A 26,258-nucleotide genomic window follows, 5' to 3' on the forward strand; every position below is an offset into this window, starting at 1 on the left:
TTAACACTCACACACACACACACACTCACTCACTCACATGCGTGAACAGTTACTTTTCCCTCACCAGTAGCCGTCTTTTTCCCCCAAGTGTCTTTGTCAAATAACACTTGTGGTTAAAAGACGCTAAACTGAAGAAAAAGAAGAAGACAACAACAGCAACAACACACACACACACATACACATGTGCGGGGGAGTATTGACACGGGGAGTATCGACACGGCCGGGGGAGTATCGACACGGCCGGGGGAGTATCGACACGGGGGAGTATTGACACGGGGAGTATCGACACGGCTGGGGGAGTATTGACACGGGGGAGTATTGACACAGGGAGTATCGACACGGGGGAGTATTGACACGGGGAGTATCGACACGGCTGGGGGAGTATTGACACGGGGGAGTATTGACACAGGGAGTATTGACACGGGGGAGTATTGACATGGGGGAGTATTGACACAGGGGAGTATCGACACGGCTGGGGGAGTATTGACACGGGGGAGTATCGACATGGGGGAGTATTGACACAGGGGAGTATCGACATGCTCCCCTTTGGGGAGGGGGGGGGGGGGGGGGGGGGTTGGAATTATAATCCTCTTCCAAAATTTTAAGTCCAGACTGCTGTTGAGACCAGAACACAGAATTGTTCGTTTAAATTTTTTTAAATTTTATTTTAGGATGGCTTTTGGATTGTATTTCCAGCAAACGGTCACCTGACAAGGAGAATAATGTTGAAGGACTGAATCATTTCCACATGGAAGTAATTTTTCAGTACCATCGCAGCCAAGAAAAATACCATCTTCAAATATACTTTATGATACAGGCCTATTTAAGTTGTATCCAAGCAGTAAAAAGTTATATTAGGATAAATGGGGATTTACATGAATCCCAGGAACGACGCCTGGGACTCTGATTTACTGATTTCTGTATATTTATGGAAAAATCTCATCTCTGAAGCAGACAGCAAGAAGAAAGAACAAGAGAGGCAAGGCCTTCAAGACTCACTTGTGATAAATTAAGTCCCCTAGCATTAATTACAGAGTAATTTCCCTTTTTTACTATCTGCACCAAAACGTTTGCAAAATAAATAAAAATTCCATGCTTAGTAAAAGAAGTTCCTGTTTGAACAAAAAATGATAATAATGACTCCTCTTTTTGTTGTGTCAGAATAAGAGGTCAAAGTGCCAAGTTTAGAGAATACAAAAAATATAAATATAACAGTAAATGCACTTTGCATATAATTAGGCTTTTTAAAAAATTTTTGTGCCCATCCCAGAGGTGCAATATTTTTTTTAAACAAGATGACTGGAAAGAACTGAATTTTTCCTATTTTTATGCCAAATTTGGTGTCAACTGACAAAGTATTTGCAGAGAAAATGTCAATGTTAAAGTTTACCACGGACACACAGACACACGGACACACAGACAACCGAACACCGGGTTAAAACATACTCGCTTTGTTTACACAAGTGAGTCAAAAATTGTGTCACCGCACTGTGATGATATGCTCTCCCTTGAGAAGCAGTCTGACTTTCACACTGAGAAATCTGTTGTGTAAAGCGAGTTACACAAAATGATACACCACACACACACACACACACTGTGAACAATTTTTCAAATAATTTTATTGGTCAATAAAACTGGCAAAAAACACAACATGGACAGACACCTTAAATTGTTTCCAAGTGACAGAAACACATTTGCATGCACACGTATGCATGCTCACACACACACACACACACACACACAGTGACCATATCATCTTGGGAGTACAGGTGTATGTGTGTTTATCAAATGAACTGCATACGCTACAGCACAATCCCAAATGCACCTTGATAAGATTCGTTCTCAGTCACCAAAGAAACACAATAATTTCTGTTTGAAAACTATTAACTTGGTGTCTCAAGACCCCTCTTAAAGATGTAAGATGTTCACAAAGAACACAAATGCACATATAAAAAAAAAAATAACCCATAAACTTGTCACAAGAAAATTTATACAAGCTGTAGCAAAGAAGCAATTTGTTCTAGACCTAGTTGATACATTGATTAGACTTTTAGTGAGAAACAGAAAAGTCTACTACATGCTGGTCATAACAGACCATACCAACATTTTCAAAAGAAAAGAAAAAAAAAAGAAAAAAGAGAAGAATGAATATATGAAGACTTGCGCAGAATATTCACAATAAGCCGAATGTGCATACAAGCACACATTCACAAATGCATTGAAGGACAGTGATTGAAATGTTCATTTTGCACATGGGTACTGACAAGGAACGTGAAAAAGGAAGAAAGGGGCACTAAAAAGCAGCGACATATAGAGTTAAAGCATGAGGTCCCAACACCCAAAATATGTACAAACAATAACTACACTGAAAGCTGTATATAGACACTCACACACACACACACACACACACCCCCCCAAAGACCAAACATGCACAACACATGCAAACACCCGCACATGCACACCCACATAGAAACAAACCACAAATAATTCAGACACTCAAAATCTGCAGAAAGTGTACAAGTTTGATGAGTGTGCGAAAAAACTTAAAATCTCAGCCAAAATAAAATAGATAGGTACTGTCTTCACTTTATGCATCAATGCAGTCTCAATCAGAAGGAATGTTCTTTTCTTTCTTTTTTTTTTTTTTTTTTTTTTGGTACAATCAGAGTACTGTGCCTTTACCACTGCCATTTTGATTGCATTTTTCATCTTTTACTTCTCTCTGCTGACCCCCTCCCTCAATTTTGAATGAATATATGATACACTTCTGCATCCTGTTCACAGGCAACAGAAGCAATGGAAACTTCCCAGTTCCCCTCCAGCAATGCTGGGGAGTGAACGATAACAAAAAGTCCGTCAAACTAAACTGAACATCTAAAGATAACAAAAAGTCAGTCAAAACTAAATCTGAACATCTAAAGATAACAAAAAGTCAGTCAAAACTAAAACTGAACATCTAAAGATAACAAAAAGTCAGTCAAAACTAAAACTGAACATCTAAAGATAACAAAAAGTCCATCAAAACTAAAACTGAACATCTAAAGATAACAAAAAGTCCGTAAAAAACTAAAACTGAACATCTAAAGATAACAAAAAGTCAGTCAAAACTAAACTGAACGTCTAAAGATAACAAAACGTCCGTCAAAACTAAACTGAAAATCTTAACCCCTAGGCTGCCTGCATGACGAGATAACTCGTCATGGCAAGCATGTATGCTTCGCTGCCTGCATGACGAGATAACTCGTCATCGAAATATTCGGACTTTTCCCTGCTTTGCATTCAGTTCGTTGACAAAAATGCTGGTAGCTTTAGCTTGGGGAATCTTTCTGGATTCTATTCATAGCTAGAAACACCATCTGCGTCATAAGGCAGTCCTTTATTTGAACGTTTTGGTTGGGTTACTGGCCGCAGTTTTTGCCTGGCTCCTCTCCTCGCTCGCTCAACAAAATGTCGGACTGACTCCGTGCTCAAGACATGCGCTCGTGGCGAACTAAATCAACCAAGATTACTTTCTTTAGCTAATGCTCAGAAAGAATTGGAGCATAAATTCGAAGGAGAAGACAGTGGTGAACATTTATAGGACGATTTGATAGAAAATAAAGGGAGCAATCAAGAGAGTGGCCAAGATACAACTATCAGTGAGTGATGCAGGCTGTTCAACTCTAGCAGACGAATTTTTAGCAGGGCACCGTATGAGCTATTTTCTTGGCACTCAGCCAACGCGGTCTGATGAAGTGACTGTGTGAGAGGGGTGAAGAGGAGGGGGGTGGAGACTGAGGGGGCGTGGCCTCACATCCATATTATCACTTGCAGAAGTCACAATGCATCTATTTCTTTTTCAGTTTTTTTATATTGTGGTTGTTCTATTATGATTTTGTGTGTGCAGATATCCATTTGTCCAGAAAATGATATTTTTGTGCAAATTACCAGACTAATGTTTGTAATGAACAAGTTGAAAATGTGACAAAAAACAAAACACTGATTTCAAAACAACAGCATGTCACTTAAAATGCATAAAATGGGAAAACATCATGTGTTTTGTATTCTTTATTCATTTCCCTTTCAGAAAATATATACTTTTATGGGTCTTTCTCCAATAACAAAGAGCACAGAATTTTTTGTAAATTTATACCCGTTTTTTGTGAAAAAACCCTGGCAAATAGATTTCACTTAAATCTTATTTTCCTGGCAGCGAAAGGGTTAAGATAACAAAAAGTCAGTCAAAACTAAACTGAACATCTAAAGATAACAAAAAGTCAGTCAAAACTAAACTGAACATCTAAAGATAACAAAAAGTCAGTCAAAACTAACCTGAACATCTAAAGATAACAAAAAGTCAGTCTAAACCAAACTGAACATCTGCTGCAAGTATGTATGGCATGAACTTACCACTGATTACATCCTCCGGGTGCCTTTCCTATGGGTTCAGTCCTTGGGGTGAATGTGAAACACTAAATAAGAAAAACTTTGGTACCAATATATGTATGCTAAAAAGTGAATGACAAACACTGAATAAAAGAAACATTTGTCCCCCCAAAACACAAATCTTTTATTTTTCTTCCCAATAAAAAAAAAAAGTAAATTAAATTTGGATTTTTTTTTTCCTAAGGGAAAAAAAGGAAATGAATGAAATAGGAAGTAGGATTTGAGTAAGTCTAAGCAATGGAACGTACGCATCTTTCTAAGTCAGTGTGAGTATGAGAGGGAAAAAAAAAAGATATATCAGTATATATACAGACAAGAACTGACACCTTTCAGTTTCAGTTTAGCTTTTCACTTTCATGCTTTCAACTTCGCAGGCTTAACTCACTCAGTACGGCCAGTCCTCTCTTCTCCTCTACACAGACCCTTGGATGTCCAGTGGGTGTCTGAATGACCCAACCTTTAGCTTCCGTCATCAGAATTGTGGTATTCTTTGTCAACATTCACCTCTTCAGTATAAGAGCCTTCCGCTTGCAATATTTTGATGATGGTAACTAGGTTGAAACACTGTTAACATCGTCTCTTTCGCCGTTCGTATGGAGAGAGTTAAAGACCCAGACAGGTGAATCAGTAGCACACAAGATTTTCTGCCCTTATTTCTTCATTCTGAGAGTGACCAAAATGTTGTCCTGTTCTTCCAAAAACTACAGAATGGGTGAGGCACTTGAATGGCACCAAACAGACTTGCACAGAGCAGTAATGAGTGAGGCATTTAAATGGCAGCAAACAGATTTGCACAGTCATTCAGTTGAGCAGCGACAGTACCTATCTACAGCAGACTTGTCATCACCAGAATGACGGGAGCAATCACAGGAAAAGTGATCATTGTAGCCCACATTATAACGACACCAGCACAACAATGTCAGCATTTTTGTTGAATGGCAATGATATCAACAAATCGCTTCTCTTCCATTAACTCTTTGGAGAGTCACTGAGGCGCCGCATGGAAGAAACGTTATCCAGATTCCTCCAGGTCTGTTGGTTGTGTGTCAAAAAAGCCTGGGTCTCTGTAAATGGTTTTCTCTCTAGATTGAGTGCAATGCAAATAACATTAACATCAGTAGCATCAAGACAGTTTGAGGGCATTACCCTCAAGGAAAATTCTTTGACTGCCTCATTTCACCGAGACTGTTAAAGCTAAAAACAGACTGAAAAAAAACCCCCATTAATATGCGGTGGAAAAAAATTCATAAAACTGGTTTCTGTGAAAAATATTCTGCTGTGACCAAAAGTTATATTTAAAAGCAAAATCTGTCGTCCTGAATCATTCCTATACAGATAAAAAAAAGGTCCAGTCCAAAGATTGAAAGCATGTTGATTGACTATATTCATTTGTTTATTTATCCATTTATTCACTCCTTTTATAGGGTTCAAAGATTGAAATGTGCTGCTGTTAACAATCCTTTTATTATGTAAAGAAAAAAATATTTATACATAATTTATGTATGGTAGTCAATCGTGTCTGATGATGACCATTGGAACTGCAGAGGAGGCAACTGCTGTCCCAACTATCTGGGCTAGCATTTGATTACAGTGGAGAATGTCTTGCCTAAGTTAATCCCCACTCTACTAGTCAAGAGGGTTTTAGGACAGTCAGCGTTGGGATGGTTCCCAAAGGCCAACTAGCCCCCAAGGCTGCAGCAACTAAGAGCCAGTGCAGTCTTGCCTCCTAGTTTTAGTTAAGAGTCCTTCACAAAAGGCTAAGCTGTAAATGACTAATATAATAGGCAGGTAAATATATTGAGATAATTTACTATGCTGGTTATGAACTCAATTAACAAATAAATAATCTGTGGAAGTAGACCACTTTATTTGAGGACAGTCCAGCTGGGAACAGACAGAAGAGACAGAGAAACTGAAGAAAACTTGTTCTTCATCAAGGACATTTCAGTATCTGCACCCACACAAATAATACCACACACATTTTCACCCTGTCAGATTAAAGGAAAACAGTAAAAAAAACAGTGCAAATACAGTGATAGATATACACTCACACCAAAAACCAGCACCAAAAAACCAGCACATCAACAAATCCCACAAACAAGAACAAAAAAGCAAACAAAAGAAAGATTGCAGTCCTGATCCTTCTGATCAACAATCTCACAACATTACAACACCTGACTGACATTCCACACACGTCAATTTACACCAAAGTCAAAGCCAGAAATTGATGAAAACATCCCCCCCCCACCCCATCGTTTTACCACCTCACAACCCCATCGCCGGCCTTTCGACTTATGGACCAAACTGAGACTGACTGTCGTTTCAGCCAAGCAAGACCTTATTCCAAAGAAATTCACAATCCATTAACTCATGACTGAAGGGTACATGTTCACACACACACACACACACACACACACACACACACACACAGAGAAAAAAGTCGACCTACAAAGGTCAGATAACACATCCACACAGGCAGGGAGCTGTTGGGGGTGGGATGGGGGAGGGTCGAGGGAGGAGAAGGGGGGGGAACCTTCCAAAATTTGAATTCAATTAAAGCAGGAATTGTTGGGAGAACTTTTTAAAACAAAAAGAAAAAAAAAAAACAACTCTGAGACTGAGACTTGGTATGTACACAAGAATAAGACAAGACAGCGACTCAAAGAGGACGCAGGCGACCAGTATGGGAGGGAAGAGAGAGAGAGAGAGAGAGAGCGGGGCCACCCACCCTCCTCATCTCCCATCACTCGTTTCAAAACTGACCAGGTTTTCAACACGCCTACCTGGGCAACTGTTTGTAAAGTGTGGCCTTCCTCCCAAAACCCTTTGTATACATCTCAGGTCTTTAAAAAAAAAGAAAAAGAAAAAAAGAGATTACCTCCCCCCGACTGCTGTACCTTAGTGAAACGCTAGCAGTGTGACAAGAGTCTGAAAGGCAGTCACTACTGTTTGTGTGCCCATCAATGGTGTCACTCATCGGGCTGGTCATCAATAATGCAGTCAGTCCCACAAGGAAGAAATCCAAATCATAGAATAGTGACTGACATCACGACCTAAAAGTTCTGTCTAATCTCATCGAGGTGACAGCACTTCACTGACATCCTGATCTGTAAACTCATCCAATCTCGTCAAGTTGACAGTACTTCACTGATGATCCATAGACAGAAACTGATAGAAACCGTCAGTGCGGATCTGATAGTAATAGGAAATTTTCTATCTAAAATTACGTTTAAATAACATACTTAACCGTGACCTAACTAGTGCAGACTCCGGCAGGGGTCTGACATTCCTGTCCTGTGCAAACTACTATCCGCCTACGCGGAGAACACGAAACTACGGCCGATAACCTCCCGGAAGTAGGTAACCTCCCCTTTGTCCCGCTGGTTAGTGCCCTCTTTTTCCGGCAGCCATCATGACTCCTGTTCCTGTGCTCTTCATACGGCTAAGTTTTTTTTAATTTTCTGCCTGTCTGTCGATTCTCTGGCGTTCTTGTTTGTTGTCAAATTATGTCTCTAACCAAGTCACATAATTATGTAGCTCGATTGGGGAATTGTGCTAAAATTAAGGCGCGATCGCAATCGATTCGCTGACATTCTGGGCCCTCTACTCCTGGCCCAGATCATTTTCACTTAAAAAATAAAAAATTTTTTTTTTTTTTTAAAAGAGGAAGAAGAAGAGAAGTTCCCAGAGAAAACATGTCTTGCAAGGTCTAAACTGTCCTTGTTAATGATAAAGCACTGTGTTAGCAAGGATCCGTGTCTGCCTTGACTAGATTACAACTCTTGCTTTCTCTTTTCTGTTGCAATAAATTACACGCCGAATCGATTCAAAATCGCAGCACACCGTTACTGTTCCAACTTGTGACACGTTATCAACAGAGAAAGAGAAAGAAAGGCAGTGCTATCCAGACAGGTTATACACAAGACAGATTTACAACAAACTACTTGTTTGTCTTGCCTTGTCGTTCCAGGCATGTGAAAAACACTGCACCCAATTTTAGCTCCCGACAGCAGACTGCTCATAGTCATGTTAAGTATCATCATTGAAATAGACCATGATGACATTAGGCTCTTCCTTCCCCTACAACGCCTGACCTCTAGCCCCAAGAACAGATGTAAAGTCGGGCACCCTTTCCCCCCCTCTTTCTTCCTTTTCTTGTTACTCTGTTGCCTGACTTCAGACTGCACCCACTGATGTAAGAAAACACTTGCCAAGCACAGCTATGAAAGTCCACTACCGAAAACAATATTTGCCACTAAAAACTTTCTTACTCCATACTACCGGAAACAATATCTGCAATAAAATCTTTCTCACTCTTCCTCACTCTCTCTCTCTCTCACACACACACACAGAGGCAAACTCTCACTCAGACACACATGCATACACATACACTATATCAGTACATGTTGATGACACGCCACTCCCTTAGTTTATTATCAATTTTTTGTTGTTGTTGTTGTTTGTTTGATTTTTTTGTGTGTGTTTGTTTTCCAATTAAACAAGGAGGAGGAGGAGAGGGGAGGGAGGGAGGAAAACGATCAGAACCAAACACTCCGGTCAAGAAAAAAACACCCAGGTAGATCCGTGTTGCAGCGCGCCTCCTCCGTCAAGACCACCGTGGAACAAAACAAGGATCAGAGACTGGAAGCCTTCCTCCCTCTCAGGATTTATTCCTGAAAAAAAAAGGGGGGGAAAAAGACACAATTTTATTTTCCACCACTAAAGCTCTCATTTCAATGATTTACACATTTCTTTATGGAATGTACACACACAAAAAAAAGACAAAAAAAGAAAAAGAAAAAAAAAAGACAATATAATTTTCCACTGAAAAAGCTTTCATTCCAATGATTTACACATTTAATTATGGAATGCACACACACACACACACACACACACACAGCCACACACACACACACACATGTAACTGATGACTTTTCTTCCAATATTTCATTAGTCACTGAAAAGATTTTGAATGATTATTCATTGCTTAGAATGTTTTCAGAAATTTTAAACAAATAAGCTTTTATTCAAGACTGACATAGCCTCTTTAACTGAGGCAACCATGTGTTTGTTCTGTATTGTCCATGTGTTCTGTGTGGCTTGTTCAGGATTAAAGAGGCTATGCCAGTCTTGAACAAAAGCTTATTTGTGTTTGCACATTTCTTCGGTCTTTGCTGCTGTGTGCACATGTTAGATGATCGGTATAAGGACAGGCCTGGCGCTTCCTTTTTTTTAAGGAAGTGTGTAGGTTTGTTCCAGTGTACCTTTTATTTACCTGTGTGCTAGCTGAATTGGTAGCGTAGGCAGCACTGACTTGAAGTTGTGTGCCTTGTGAATGGAGAGAGTTACCACTCTTTACTATTTGTTAATCATTTCATCTCCATGCCTAATTGCTTGTTCATTTCCAATAAAACAGGTAACCGAGCCATGATTTTGCTGTTCAGCCCAATGACGGGAGATAAACAACAACAAAACAGGTAACCGAGCCATGATTTTGCTGTTCAGCCCAATAACAGGAGATAAGCAACAACAAAACAGGTAACTGAGCCATGATTTTGCTGTTCAGCCCAATGACGGGAGATAAACAACAACAGGTAACCGAGCCATGATTTTGCTGGTCAGCCCAATGACGGGAGATAAGCAACAACAAAACAGGTAACCGAGCCATGATTTTGCTGTTCAGCCCAATAACAGGAGATAAACAACAATAAAACAGGTATACAGATAGTAAAGAGTGGTAACTCTCTCCATTACACAAGGTACACAACTTCAAGTCAGTGCTGCTTACGCTACCGACTCAGCCAGCACACAAGCAAATAAAAGGTACATTGGAACAAACCCAGACACTTCCTGAAAAAAGGAAGCGCCAGGCCTATCTTTATACCGACCATCTGACATGTGCACACAGCAGCAAAGACAGAAGAAATGTGCAAACAAAAATAAGCTTTTATTCAAGACTGGCATAGCCTCTTTAACTGAGGCAACCATGTGTTTGTTCTGTATTGTCCATGTGTTCTGTGTGGGTTGTTCAGGATTAAAGAGGCGATGCCAGTCTTGAATAAAAGCATGATTTTGCGGTTCAACCCAAATGACAGGAAGCCTTCACAAATGAAACCAAACCAAACTTGACTCACTCGCTCTTCCCATCGCAGGCCACAATCTTCACTTTCTCCACGGTGGCCAGCTCAGCAGCTGGCGCCTCCCGGAATTCCACGTTGTTGAGGACAAAGGTCCACACGTTGTCGCAGAATCGGTAAGTGTTCAGTTTTCCCTGCAAAGTCACACACCAGCGAAATCCTTCGTTTACCACTTGAAACACACACTTTATCGTAAAACTGGCTAAGTGTTCAGTGTGCCCTGCAAAGTCACACACCAGCGAAATCCTTCGTTTACCACTTGAAATACACACTTTATCGTAGAACTGGCTAAGTGTTCAGTGTGCCCTGCAAAGTTACACACCAGCGAAATCCTTCATTTACCACTTGAAACACGCACTTTATCGTAGAACTGGCTAAGTGTTCAGTGTGCCCTGCAAAGTTACACACCAGCGAAATCCTTCGTTTACCACTTGAAACACACACTTTATCGTAAAACTGGCTAAGTGTTCAGTGTGCCCTGCAAAGTCACACACCAGCGAAATCCTTCGTTTACCACTTGAAATACACACTTTATCGTAGAACTGGCTAAGTGTTCAGTGTGCCCTGCAAAGTCACACACCAGTGAAATCCTTCGTTTACCACTTGAAATACACACTTTATCATGGAACTGGCTAAGTGTTCAGTGTGCCCTGCAAAGTCACACACAGCGAAATCCTTCATTTACCACTTGAAATACACACTTTATCATGGAACTGGCTAAGTGTTCAGTGTGCCCTGCAAAGTCACACACCAGCGAAATCCTTCGTTTACCACTTGAAATACACACTTTATCGTAGAACTGGCTAAGTGTTCAGTGTGCCCTGCAAAGTCACACACCAGTGAAATCCTTCGTTTACCACTTGAAATACACACTTTATCATGGAACTGGCTAAGTGTTCAGTGTGCCCTGCAAAGTCACACACCAGCGAAATCCTTCATTTACCACTTGAAATACACACTTTATCGTAGAACTGGCTAAGTGTTCAGTGTGCCCTGCAAAGTTACACACCAGGGAAATCCTTCGTTTACCACTTGAAATACACACTTTATCATGGAACTGGCTAAGTGTTCAGTGTGCCCTGCAAAGTCACACACCAGTGAAATCCTTCGTTTACCACTTGAAATACACACTTTATCATGGAACTGGCTAAGTGTTCAGTGTGCCCTGCAAAGTCACACACCAGCGAAATCCTTCATTTACCACTTGAAATACATACTTTATCGTAGAACTGGCTAAGTGTTCAGTGTGCCCTGCAAAGTTACACACCAGGGAAATCCTTCGTTTACCACTTGAAATACACACTTTATCATGGAACTGGCTAAGTGTTCAGTGTGCCCTGCAAAGTCACACACCAGTGAAATCCTTCGTTTACCACTTGAAATACACACTTTATCGTAGAACTGGCTAAGTGTTCAGTGTGCCCTGCAAAGTCACACATCAGTGAAATCCTTCGTTTACCACTTGAAATACACACTTTATCAAGGAACTGGCTAAGTGTTCAGTGTGCCCTGCAAAGTCACACACCAGCGAAATCCTTCATTTACCACTTGAAATACACACTTTATCATGGAACTGGCTAAGTGTTCAGTGTGCCCTGCAAAGTCACACACCAGCGAAATCCTTCATTTACCACTTGAAATACACACTTTATCATGGAACTGGCTAAGTGTTCAGTGTGCCCTGCAACAGACCTTGTTCTGTGTGTACCTTACCCTGCAAGAGACCTTGTTCTGTGTTTACCTTACCCTGCAAGAGACCTTGTTCTGTGTTTACCTTACCCTGCAAGAGACCTTGTTCTGTGTGTACATTACCTTACCCTGCAAGAGACCTTGTTCTGTGTGTACATTACCTTACCCTGCAAGAGACCTTGTTCTGTGTGTACCTTACCTTACCCTGCAACAGACCTTGTTCTGTGTGTACCTTACCTTACCCTGCAACAGACCTTTTTCTGTGTTTACCTTACCTTACCCTGCAACAGACCTTGTTCTGTGTTTACCTTACCTTACCCTGCAAGAGACCTTGTTCTGTGTGTACCTTACCTTACCCTGCAACAGACCTTGTTCTGTGTGTACCTTACCTTACCCTGCAACAGACCCTTTTTCTGGCCACCACTACTGTGTCTGCCTCACCTTGAAGGTGACCTTGGACTTGACCCGCTGGGACAGAGCCGTGTTGATGGCTTTGTCAAACTGCAGCAGGACCTTCAGAGCCAGCTGGGGGGAGATCTGTCCCATCTGAAACACAGTGCCTCCTCTTGTTCACTTGTGCTGAGCTGTGTTGTGTTGTGTTGTGTTATATTGTATTATTGTATTGTATAGTAAGTAATAGTACAGTATGGTATTGTATTGTATTGTGTGCAATACACTTGCCCAGCATGTAAAGTCTTCAAAACACCTAACAGATGGAGATAAATTTGAACCACCTTAAAATCATTCCCATGGAATATGTACTGATGTAGAAAGGTAGACATGTTGCTAAGAAGGGAAATATATCAACTGGGAAACCTGGGGACCCTTATCAAAGGCTGGAATGACAGAAAAGATTTCAACAGTACTTTGAAAAACAGGATCCAATTCTGAGACACTTGAACCCAGAGAACAGTAAACTATGAGTGATGAGTGATGTTATCAGGGCTGCTCTATTCTTGAATACACTATGTCAGTAATTTTAAAGTTCTGAGTAATACTTAAAATATACAAAACAGCAAAACAAGAACCACCACCTACATCATGAAATCCACCCAGCAAAATTACATGGGAGAACTCTTAAAAAAAAGAGACAAAGAGAGAGAGAGAGAGAGGAGGGGGGGGGGTTAAACTTAAAGAATGAAACCCTATACTGTTTCAGGCGATAGTGCAAAACTCACAACACATGCACTTGATCAGAAATCTATGTGCATGATAACACTTTTTCACAGAAACCAGGATGGCATTCATGATTATTTTTCTATAACTGTGAATCTGGGAACACAGCGAACTGGGTATTACTTTTCTTCCTTTCTGTGTATTCAACTATTTCAAGTAAATGTTAGTAATCCTAACTGATTTCTCACTGATTCACTGACTGTTGCACTTTACAAGTTAAATTTAAAACTCTGTTGTCTCATGGTAATAAGACTGGTGACAATGACAATGTGTAGATGTTCTGAACTATAGAGGCTGAGTGAATCAGTGAATGGTGCTGGATTCTTGCCTAAGGTTTAGAAGGTTTAGAATATGATCCCTAGTCTTGGCACACCTAATGAGTGAAAGATGGACATTTTTCCAATCTCCAATATGTAGACCTTTTAGTGCCTGAACATGATCAGATTTTGTGTATGTATATTCTTTGCTTGCAGAAGATCAAGTTCACATGTTAAAGCTCATTGTAAATCATAATATTAATCATACATGTAAATGCTCAGTGGAAACACAAACTGATAAACATACCCAGCATACTGTACCAACCAAAACTGGCTCGTCAGTAACTTTTAACTAAATGAGGGTCGTCTAATGGTTGAAGCTTGTGCACAATCGTGTACAGACTGAAGAAAAATTGTAATATCCATTTTTCTTCCCCTCTATTCCTCTGTGTGATGACGAAATGAACGTCCACACCTTGTTATGAACACAACTTATTCCGCCTTGAGGGGTAAAAATGTGGATCTATTGTCAGAAAAATATATATACTATAGGTTTGTCAATATGCTGTTTAATCCACACCGCCTTAAACATGCATAGTTGGTGGATCATTTAACGCATATTCACTAACTGTTTTATTCACTAAACATATGCGCACGTGTAGAAAGTGAAGACACTCATGGCTGATTATGGCAAACCCAAAAGTGACGTGACAAGCTTGGACGGCAAAAGCATGAGAAGACATTACTGGAGTCAATACAACGAATGATACACATGAGGTACCTGAATCAATTCATCAAGACTCTCTTGCAACGTGTGACCAAGGGTCGTATTTCTGTACAACTGATAACTCATTGTTGTGTGGTCCCTTTTGATCCTCCTTCACTACTAAAAGCAACAGAATTTCGGATGCTGATTCTCCACACGCAATCTGCGCAATCTCGCACACGAACTTTCACCGGAAGTTGACAAGGATACTGTGACCGGATGCTAGTGACGTCCCCTGGCACAATTTAGCTATTTTCGTGATCGACATCCTTTCACGAGTGAAGGATTTTACTTTGCTTTCAAGCAACGACTGCAGACACAGCTAACCAGTTGTCCGTCGTGCGTTGATGTAGTGTGTTTCCTTTACCATTATGGCGCATGGTGGTGGTCACGAACGTGAAACGCTGGGGAAATTCGTGAGGACTCAGTCTGGATACGGAACGACTGTGACCAATGCGAAAACATCACAACACAAATCCAGCAAATACATCAAACATATTGTGTGCAAGGGCGATACGCTCATGGGCCTATCTTTGAAATATCATGTGACGGTAAGATGTCTTTCAGTTAAAGTTTGAAGACAACAGTTGAATTCAATAGATGAATCAGTGAATGTTTGGAACATGGTCACAGTATTCGAGGACAAAAAGAAAACGAGAATGAGAGGACATCCTGATCAGCTGATGTCAACCTTCCGTTCATAATTTTTGTTAGTTGTAGTATAGTATAGTATAGTATTCCAGCTTAAAAACTTACGCCGCAAGACCTTTTGCTGATCTTTTGATCAGAGCTAAGCTACCTAACTGTGGAGCTAATTCTAAAACGATCTTTTGACGGTATCTAAGCTTCAGCCGAGTCTGTAACTGAGTTGTTGGTGGCAGCGGGCACGACTTGGGTGGTTCGGAGGGGATGGCGAAGGTCTCTGCAGAACATGTGATCTTTGAAGACATGGTCTATCATATTTTTTAAGCTATTGAGTGTTTTTGCATTTACCACATTGTCGTCCAAGTTGTTCCAGGTGTCCACTGCTCTGATCGTGAAAAAGTTTTGTCGGAGACTCGTGCTGCAGAACTGTTTCTTGAGTTTGTAACTGTGACCCTTGGTGGGTCCATTTGGATTTAGTACGAAAGGAGAGGCACACTTGTACAGTCCATGGGTATACTTGTATATCTCAATTAAATTGCCTCTTATTCTTCTATAGCTCATGCTGGGGATACCAGTGATTTTCAGCCTCTTCTCATAGTCCATGTTATGTAGTCCAGGAATACACTTTGTAGCCTTATGTAGTACATTTTCGATTTGGTTCTTGTCTTTTTCATAATATGGCCCCCAAGCACAGTTCGTGAACTCAAGGTGCGGTCTTTCTAATGCGATGAATAAGGATCTCATTGAGTCCTTGTCCAAATGAACATATGATCTGCATATGAGGCCAAGTAATCTGTTGGCTTTGTTGACTTGTGTTTCTGTGTGTTTCATGAATTGTAGTTGGCTGTCGATTTGGACTCCAAGGTGTCTCTCTACTTCAGATGAGTTTAGTTTTACACGTTCTTTCTTTCCATGTAGTCTCATGCTGTATTCATGTCTTTTGTTGAGGTACGCCACTGGTCACGTCTTTCCAGTCCGATAAAGATCCGATGACTTTTACCCTCTGTTTCCTGTCTAGCAGGAAACTCTTGATCCAGTTTAATACATTGCCACAGATACCATAGCCCTCTAGCCTCTTTATTAATGTGATGTATATTGCATACTTTGTGGAGGGGCTGGGGGGGGGGGGGGGCATGTGTGTCTGTAGTACTTTTACGACTTAAACATTGGAATTTTCTTCGCAAGCACAAGCAATGTTGCTCCAAACAGAATGTGGTGAGTCAGGGATATCAGAGAGTCCTCTCATGGTTCTGGTGAGTCCAATCAATTCCATGTCAAGAAATAAATACTCTTTCATCCAAATTATATATATATATATATATATAATATATACACATATATATGTCTATATGTATGTGTGTGTGCTGTGTGTGTTTGTCTACATCACACACTGCCTTAGACTCACATTTAGATTAATTTCACACACATACATATGTGCACGCACACGTAACACACATTTAGTGATACACATATCTTCATTATAGTACTGCAGCCACTTGAAGTTTGAATTCTTTTACCCACTTTTACCCAGCAGTGACTAGCCATGATGACAGTGACTGGTAGTGATGGCAGTGACTAGCCATGATGACAGTGACTGGCAGTGATGACAGTGACTAACCATGATGACAGAGTGACTGGCAGTGATGGCAGTGACTAGCCATGATGACAGATTGACTGGTAGTGATGGCAGTGACTAGCCATGACAGTGACTGGTAGTGATGGCAGTGAGTAGCCATGATGACAGATTGACTGGTAGTGATGGCAGTGACTAGCCATGATGACAGTGACTGGTAGTGATGGCAGTGACTACCCATGATGACAGTGACTGGCAGTGATGACAGTGACTAACCATGATGACAGAGTGACTGGTAGTGATGGCAGTGAGTAGCCATGATAACAGATTGACTGGTAGTGATGGCAGTGACTAGCCATGATGACAGTGACTGGTAGTGATGGCAGTGACTAGCCATGATGACAGATTGACTGGTAGTGATGGCAGTGACTAGCCATGACAGTGACTGGCAGTGATGACAGTGACTAACCATGATGACAGAGTGACTGGTAGTGATGGCAGTGAGTAGCCATGATAACAGATTGACTGGTACAGTGGTAGTGATGGCAGTGACTAGCCATGACAGTGACTGGTAGTGATGGCAGTGAGTAGCCATGATGACAGAGTGACTGGTAGTGATGGCAGCATGACCCCTATTGAAACTCAAGGTCAGATATCAAAGGTAAAGGACACAACACAGTCCACCATAATAATAATAATAGTACATGTATTGATAATTTAGTATAAATTATGTAGTGCTGAATCCTGGGCAGAGACAAATCAAAGCACTTTTGCACCAATCATTCACACATATGCATAACTCTAAAACTGGAGAAACTGAAGACAAGGAAGAGGCAGGGGAGGGAGGCTATCATGGGAAGAGGTGGGTTTTAAGGCCAGACTTGAAAGAGTTGAGTGTGGAGACCTGACAAAGCTTCTTCTTCGTCGTTCGTGGGCTGCAACTCCCATGTTCACACGTATGGACACGAGTGGGCTTTTACATGTATGACTGTTTTTACCCCGCCATGTAGGCAGCCATTCTCCATTTTCAGGGGTGTGCATCATGCTGGGTATGTTCTTGTTTCCATAACCCACCGGACGCTGACATGGATTAAAGGATCTTTAACATGCGTATTTGATCTCCTGCTTGTGTATACATGGAAGGGGGTCCAGGCACAAGTAGGTCTGCACATATGCTGAGATTGGAAAAATCTCCACCCTTTACCCACCAAGCGCTGTTACCGAGATTCGAATCCGGGACCCTCAGATTGAAAGTGCAATGCTTTAACCACTCAGCTATTGCACCCGTCGCCTGACAAAGCGAGAGAGGAATTTCGAACAAATGCAAGGTCCAGAGACAGAGAAAGAACAGCAATAATCGGAAAAGCTTGACCTGTACAACAGAGATGAGGTCTTGTTTTTCTATTCCATTATGATATATTATTATGAATTGCTGTGGTCGATTATAATATGGTTATCACTTGGGAATACTGAATGTCTTTGCTCTCCTTTTTCATATATAATATATATAATGAATTTAATTGATTCATGGTGTTGTGCAATAACAACCAGGTGGAAGTGCTGAAGAGAGAGAACAAGCTGTGGAACAACGACATGCTCTTCTTGCGAGAGTGCATCCTCATCCCCCTCACCCCTGACAACGAGGACTTTGCTGACTCGGAACTGATTGTGACGGTTGCGGAGCGGGACCGGTCCACCTCCAGTGTCTCCAACGGGTCGCACAGCAGCTCTGCGTCCGACAAAGAGGCCAGCAGTGATGGGCAGGCTGGGGAAGGGGGCGAGGCTGAGGGCACCAAGAAAGACAACCCTTTGGACATTCTCAACAAATACGACTCCAACATTGCCAAACTCAAGTCGGACGTTGCCAAAATGAAAACAAATGCTGAGTAAGTACCTCGTTATTCTTTTCTCCTTTTGGGGGTGGGGGTTGGGGGGGGGGATTTCCTTTATATAGAAATTTTGTTGTTTGTGCGATAGTTTCCCCCTCCCTAATTTAGTTAGTTCCTCTTTGTTGAGTTTATTTCTCTCGTTTTGATAAATTTTTTGTTCATTTGTGTGGTGTCGATTGATTTATTTTCTGTTGTAGCCTTTGACTTCAGCTTTTGTTTTCCATGTCCACTCTTACAGATCAGTCAGTCTGTTTTATTTTCTTGGCTGTTTCAGTGCTTTGGGAGAGAGAGAGAAATGGTGCGGTAGTGGTGTTTTGCTACAGTGTTTTACAGTTTCAGTTTTGAATGATGATAAGTTACTTTTTTTTTTGGCTACCTAGTTTTGATATGTATCTGTTGATTTTTATTGATAGATTTCTTTCCTTCTTTCTTTGTTCATTTTTTTTCTCTATTTATCTTAACTGTCTTATCATTTGGGGTAACTGTTTGTCGTTAGGTTAGTTTATCACTTTATGCTTCCCTTTGTTATCGTCAGACTGTAGTTGATCATGGACGTGTGACCACAGAGTTAACTGGAAAGGATCATCGTTCTAATGTAATAGATCTCTAAGAAGCTAAGGAAGCTCAATGTGTGTTGCTACAATCACAATGTCAGTGAATACTAAATAGGACATTACATTTACAGTGGAATGGCACAAAGTTGTGTAGCGGTGCATCAGTGGATTGGTTATTAATTTGATATAAGATTTTCATGCTTTTTAGAATGAACTCACCTGTTTATTCTGGAAATGTCATGGTGTTACTCATCATTATTTTATCACAGGGGAGAGTTCCAGGTTGCTTAAAAAACAAAAAGTCAAACAAAAAAACAAAACAAGAACAAAATAAGGAAAAAACAACAACATTGAATTTAATTTACGTCTTAGTGTTACTTGAGTTTTTCCTGTTGATCTTGTTGAAAGACAACTGAACAAGTTTGATCCTTGTCTTTCATTTTGTTTCTTATGTTTTTAGTGATATTCAGAGTCTAGATTTTGTATAATTTGATTTCACTGTCAGAGGCATGCTGTAGATGTATATATATATCTCTGCCTTTTTTTTTTCTTTTGAGATGACTACAACCGTTTGTCAGCTCTTCTTCTGTCCCCCCCCCCCCCCCCACACACACACTTCCTCCCACCCCCACTACCAGTTCATTAGATGACATCTTCATTTTTTTTTTTTTTAAGGGAATTTCATGATTTATCTTCAGGAACAAAAAATGACATATAAATGAATACCTTATGATGACCAAGGGTTGGTCCTAGCAAAATTTTGTTAATACTGTAGGAAAACAACTACGCTTGCAGGTAGGCAGGGGAAAAAAAAGAAGAAAGAAAAAAAAGGTGGCGCTCTCACTGTAGCACCACACTTTCCATGGGGAGAGCAGTTTGAATTTCACACAGAGAAAAATCTACATGTTGTGACAAAGGAGTATATTGATACAATACGAATTAGAATAGAATACAGCACAGCACAGCAGCACACAGCACAGCAGCACACAACACAGCAGCACACAACACAACACAACACAACACAACACAGCACAATACAAAAAATTACAGTACAACACAGGTCACAAGTTCTGTTTGTGGTACATGTTGTAGAATTAGAGCATTGCCCTACAGATCCATTATCAGTGTGTGGCTTGGAGTGTGTGATAGTGTTAGTGTCAGCAGCAACGGGCTTGACACACTTTCTGAGGGTTGAGCGGCAACTCCAGGGTTCATCACAACACAGATAATGAAATGGGTGAAGTGGTCTTGCGATTGAATAAGGCCTGTCGGGCTCTCATGTATATAATAATATATACATGTACAAATGCACACAAAAATGTCAACTGTAGTCATACACGCAATGTACGCACAGACACACATCATAGACAAGAGAGTGAAAGACACATACTACACCGACACACAGACACACACACACAGACACACACACACACACACACACACACACACACACACACACACACACACACACACATACACACACACAATCATCTAATATCACTGATAGTGAAAAGTTGCTAAACTATAGAATGAACACACACACACACACACTTACACACACACACACACACACACACACACACAGAGTGACAGTGAATGTATGTGGGAGGGGAACGTGAGTGCATGCATAAAAATGTGTTTGTGTATACATGTGTGTGGTGTGTGTGTGTGTGTGTGGTGTGACTGTCAGTGTGTGTGTGTGTGTGTGTGAATACTGTGATTGTATCCTGGCAACTACTCGCTTGTAATGGAGCATCTCCAGACTGACTGCTAATGACCACACCGGTGACTCAGTAACACCAACAGCAGATCCCCAGACCAGTCAGTTAACCCTTTCACCACCAGTCAGTTTAGAGTGCAAATTAACCTTGTGCAGAAACCACAGAAAAGATGGTGTCTTAAGAATAGCTGGGGATTCCCCAAGTGATGTGTAGAAAAAAAAAGGCCAATCCTACCACTGAAAATTAAGAGCATTGGGTTTAATGCACAAAAGGCCCATCATCTGGGTTGCATTTCAGTGACATGGGTGCTTTACCTAGCTGTTGCCGAAATGCGACCATGGCAGTGAAAGGGTTAATCAACTTAATGGTAGCCAAACAGGAAGCCAGTTGGCTTGACACACCTGTGATGTTTGCCTGGGGATGATAGGGCAGTGTCATGGTTGGTAGGGGTTGAGTCTCATGACTTTCATACCCACATGTACTATACATGTAAGTCATGATGAGCCCCAACCCCCATCAATGTACTTATACATGTATGCATGCATACATGTGTACTGTGTATGTTACATGTGATCTGTTGAAATGTTTGTTGTTGTTTTAGGAACTTCATGTTTCTTTCTTAATAGGGGAGATGAAATAAGATTGTTTCCGAGAAGTTAATGATTCAGTTGTTGGACCTAATGCAAAGTAGTTCGCTAAAATTTCTGTGTTTTTTAATTTTTATTTTTTTTAATTAACATTACATGTTTGTAATACAACACAAAAAATGAAAAAAAAAAAAAAAAAAAAAAACAGCCAAAAAACCACCACCACCAACAACAAAAAAACAACAACAACAACAACAACACCCTCCCCCCCCACCCCCACTCCCCCTCAACCCCCTTGCCCCAAAACAAACAAATAAACAAAACCACCACCATCTGATGTAGTTATGTTTTTGCATTGTCAGGGAAATCTGACATATGATTATTTTCAAGCGCCCTTTATTGAATGAACATAGTTGTATGAAATTTCGCATTTTGAGAAAGTACAATTCTCCACCCCTCTCTTTCTTCGTTTCAGCAGATTATTTATACTCGTATAAAATAGTTAGGGGAAAAAAATTCTGTTTAGTTTCACTTTGTATTTATAAAGCGGCTTTGGTTGATGAATTTTGCAACGCAGGTTATTTGTGGTGGTGTGTGTGGTTGTGGTGAGAGATTGCGGGTAATGCGGTGCCAGGCTGTTGTCCCCCTTGGCCATGATGATCATGATTGTCTTTCTCACTGTTGTTGCCAGTCTTTCTCCTCGGTGGAAAGGTGTCACTTTGTTAATATCAGTCTTCATCTTGGTCATGCACGTATTTTATGCTTCCAGTGTATCTGATACGAGATATTTATTTTAAGTATTTAACCACCCCACCCCACCCCCACCCTACCCCTTACGTTATAAAAAAAAAAAAAAGCTAGATGCTGAGACAGATCTATCAGTCAGTTTTAAATGATTTTAGTTTTAACATGCAAATATGTGAATTTAATTATGGATGAAATAAAATAGGTCACACACACACACACACACACACACACACACACACACACACACACACACACACACACACACACACACACACACACACACACACACACACACACACAGAGAGGTTTAATTTGAGTGTTTTAGCTTGGAATTTCTACATTTATCCTGGATAGACTTAGAACTTAGTCAAGTTGGTGGTTCTGATCAGTTGTGTTCCCATTCCCTTCCAGCCACTAGGCCTTTCAGTTTCACTAGGTTTGGTTTTTGTTGTAAGCAATCTACAGTGGACCACAAAGTATGGATTGACATTTTCAGTTTCAGTTTCAGTTTCAGTAGCTCAAGGAGGCGTCACTGCGTGTCGGACAAATCCATATAGTGATATATGCTACACCACATCTGCCAAGCAGATGCCTGACCAGCAGCGTAACCCAACGCACTTAGTCAGGCCTTGAGGGGGAAAAAAAAGTGAATAAATAATAGATAAATACATTTAAAAAAAATTTTTTTTTAAAGGTGAATAAATAATAGATAAAAATTAGTCGGGCCTTGAGAAAAAAAAGTGAATAAATAATAGATAAATACTTCTTTCTTTTTTTTTAAAGGTGAATAAATAATAGATAAAAAAAAAAAAAAACCAAAAAAAAACTACTACTACTACTAATATGTATGAGGCGCAAAAACTTGATGAAGTCAACTATAAGTGTATATAACTAAGTAAATAAATAAATAAATAATAATTCTAAAAGGAATGCCAACAGCACCCGGTGTTCCTAGGCGGTCACCCATCCAAGTACTAACCGGGCCCGACGTTGCTTAACTGCGGTGATCGGACGAGAACCGGTGTTTTCAACGTGGTAGTATGGCCGTTGGCAAAAAAAAATGAAACACACAATGTGGGGCTCGAACCCACGACCCTGGGGTGAAGAGTCCCATGCTCTACCGACTGAGCTAACCGGGCTGATGACATTTTCAGATGATTTTGAATGTTTTGAAACCTCATCCTTCTCTATAGGATTTTGTGTTATATATATATATATATATATATATATATATATATATATATATATATATATATATATATATACTGTGTTACTTATTATGATATTTTTACATATATACTACTTAATATGCTTTTTATTCATGGATCTTTTAGAGCTAATTAGTTATGTCACTCAGTACGGCCAGTCCTCTCTTCTCCTCTACACAGACCCCTCGGATGTCCAGTGGGTGTCTCAATGACCCAACCTTTAGCTTCCGTCGTCAGAATTGTGATATTCTTTGTCAACATTCACCTCTTCAGTATAAGAGCCTTCCGCTTGCAATATTTTGATGATGGTAATTGGGGTGAAACGCTGTTAACGTCGTCTCTTTCGCCGTTCGTATGGAAAGAGTTATTCATAGTGATTGTCGTAGTGCCTCAGCGCATGATAACACACAGCCACTGACAAACGCCTGAGACTTGGGTTAGTTTTCAAGCTGTTGCTGATCTTTCTTTCTTTGTGGTGGTTGTCATGTGTTGTCATGGCCATTGTCGTCATCTTTGTTGTGAGAGCGGCATCATTGTTGATTAACTAGCTAACATGTGTTGTACATACTAAGAAGTGATGTATGATTGTCGTCATCAGTCATTTTCACCATCATCATCATTCAGCTGGTTTTTCCTAAGGGAATGTTCACACTGTATGAAGGCAGTCAAATCTAATTCATATTGCCCCTAAGGGCATGTTCACACACTGTATGAAGGCAGTTAAATCTGATTGTCGGCAAGGGCATGTCCACACTGTATGAACTATGAAGGCAGTCAAATCTGATTGTCCCTAAGGGCATGTCTACACTGTGTGAAGGCAGTCAAATCTGATTGTCCTTAAGGGCATGTCTACACTGTGTGAAGGCAGTTAACTCTGATTGGCGGCAAGGGCATGTCCACACTGTATGAACTATGAAGGCAGTCAAATCTGATTGTCCCTAAGGGCATGTCCACACTGTGTGAAGGCAGTCAAATCTGATTGTCCCTAAGGGCATGTCTACACTGTGTGAAGGCAGTCAAATCTGATTGTCCTTAAGGGCATGTCCACACTGTGTGAAGGCAGTCAAATCTGATTGTCCCTAAGGGCATGTCCACACTGTATGAACTATGAAGGCAGTCAAATCTGATTGTCCCTAAGGGCATGTCCACACTGTGTGAAGACAGTTAACTCTGATTGTCCTTAAGGGCATGTCTACACTATGTGAAGGCAGTCAAATCTGACCGTCCCTAAGGGCATGTCCACACTGTGTGAAGGCAGTCAAATCTGATTGTCCCAAAGGGCATGTCTACACTGTGTGAAGGCAGTCAAATGTTATTGTCCCTAAGGGCATGTCCACACTGTATGAACTATGAAGGCAGTCAAATCTGATTGTCCCTAAGGGCATGTCTACACTGTGTGAAGGCAGTCAAATCTGATTGTCCCTAAGGGCATGTCTACACTGTGTGAAGGCAGTCAAATCTGATTGTCCCTAAGGGCATGTCTACACTGTGTGAAGGCAGTCAAATCTTATTGTCCCTAAGGGCATGTCCACACTGTATGAACTATGAAGGCAGTCAAATCTGACCGTCCCTAAGGGCATGTCCACACTGTGTGAAGACAGTTAACTCTGATTGTCCTTAAGGGCATGTCTACACTGTGTGAAGGCAGTCAAATCTGACCGTCCCTAAGGGCATGTCTACACTGTGTGAAGGCAGTTCAAATCTGACCTGTCCCTAAGGGCATGTCTACACTGTGTGAAGGCAGTCAAATCTGACTGTCCCTAAGGGCATGTCCACACTGTGTGAAGACAGTTAACTCTGATTGTCCTTTAGGGCATGTCTTCACTGTGTGAAGGCAGTCAAATCTGATTGTCCCTAAGGGCATGTCCACACTGTGTGAAGACAGTTAACTCTGATTGTCCTTTAGGGCATGTCTTCACTGTGTGAAGGCAGTCAAATCTGATTGTCCCTAAGGGCATGTCTACACTGTGTGAAGGCAGTCAAATCTGATTGTCCCTAAGGGCATGTCTACACTGTGTGAAGGCAGTCAAATCTGATTGTCCCTAAGGGCATGTCCACACTGTATGAACTATGAAGGCAGTCAAATCTGATTGTCCCAAAGGGCATGTCTACACTGTGTGAAGGCAGTCAAATCTTATTGTCCCTAAGGGCATGTCCACACTGTGTGAAGACAGTTAACTCTGATTGTCCTTAAGGGCATGTCTACACTGTGTGAAGGCAGTCAAATCTGACCGTCCCTAAGGGCATGTCTACACTGTGTGAAGGCAGTCAAATCTGACCGTCCCTAAGGGCATGTCTACACTGTGTGAAGGCAGTCAAATCTGACCGTCCCTAAGGGCATGTCTACACTGTGTGAAGGCAGTCAAATCTGACCGTCCCTAAGGGCATGTCTACACTGTGTGAAGGCAGTCAAATAAGCGAGAAAGAGGCCTGGCAAGTGGAGTGTTCTCCTCACAGGTTTGCAGAACAGGCACGTTTCAGTTTCAGTAGAACAGGCAAGGCAAGCACACTTAAACTCAGGCGAGTTGATAGTGCTCTGGTCACAAGTTTGTCACCTGTTTGCAGTTAAACTCAGGCGAGTTGATAGTGCTCTGGTCAGCTGTTTGCGGTTAAACTCAGGCGAGTTGATAGTGCTCTGGTCAGCTGTTTGCAGTTAAACTCAGGTGAGTTGATAGTGCTCTGGTCACAAGTTTGTCACCTGTTTGCAGTTAAACTCAGGCGAGTTGATAGTGCTCTGGTCAGCTGTTTGCAGTTAAACTCAGGTGAGTTGATAGTGCTCTGGTCACAAGTTTGTCACCTGTTTGCAGTTGAACTCAGGTGAGTTGATAGTGCTCTGGTCACAAGTTTGCAGTTAAACACAGAAAATCAAGTGCACTCTCGTCAC

General features: G+C 41.1%; 2 protein-coding genes and 1 non-coding gene across 5 annotated transcripts in view; 1 reads left to right on the plus strand and 2 right to left on the minus strand.

Annotated features, from left to right (window-relative positions):
* Positions 1 to 1,601: 1,601 nt before the first annotated feature.
* Positions 1,602 to 14,636, minus strand: LOC143278155 (transcription initiation factor IIA subunit 2-like). The gene is made up of 5 exons (XM_076583198.1): positions 14,466 to 14,636; positions 12,693 to 12,797; positions 10,560 to 10,696; positions 4,233 to 9,098; positions 1,602 to 2,948 (listed from the first exon to the last, which is right to left on the minus strand). The coding sequence occupies exons 1-4, from the start codon at positions 14,535 to 14,537 to the stop codon at positions 9,086 to 9,088; spliced, it is 327 nt and encodes a 108-aa protein (XP_076439313.1). The 5' UTR covers positions 14,538 to 14,636; the 3' UTR covers positions 1,602 to 2,948; positions 4,233 to 9,085.
* A 75-nt stretch (positions 14,637 to 14,711) lies between these two features.
* LOC143278103 (lysM and putative peptidoglycan-binding domain-containing protein 1-like) overlaps positions 14,712 to 26,258 on the plus strand; it is a 42,041-nt gene continuing 30,494 nt past the window's right edge. For all 3 annotated transcript variants that reach the window (XM_076583134.1, XM_076583136.1, XM_076583135.1), the window contains exons 1-2: positions 14,712 to 15,001; positions 18,220 to 18,554. In XM_076583134.1, the coding sequence (XP_076439249.1) occupies positions 14,822 to 15,001; positions 18,220 to 18,554 (515 nt within the window). In that variant the 5' untranslated portion in view covers positions 14,712 to 14,821. The remainder of the gene's footprint in view (positions 15,002 to 18,219; positions 18,555 to 26,258) is intronic.
* LOC143278168 (5S ribosomal RNA) lies at positions 23,097 to 23,218 on the minus strand. Its single transcript, XR_013053853.1, has one exon. It is a non-coding gene; the product is annotated as a 5S ribosomal RNA (ribosomal RNA).

This window comes from Babylonia areolata, chromosome 35 (genome assembly GCF_041734735.1).
Source record: "Babylonia areolata isolate BAREFJ2019XMU chromosome 35, ASM4173473v1, whole genome shotgun sequence".
NCBI classification, from domain to species: domain Eukaryota; kingdom Metazoa; phylum Mollusca; class Gastropoda; order Neogastropoda; family Buccinidae; genus Babylonia; species Babylonia areolata.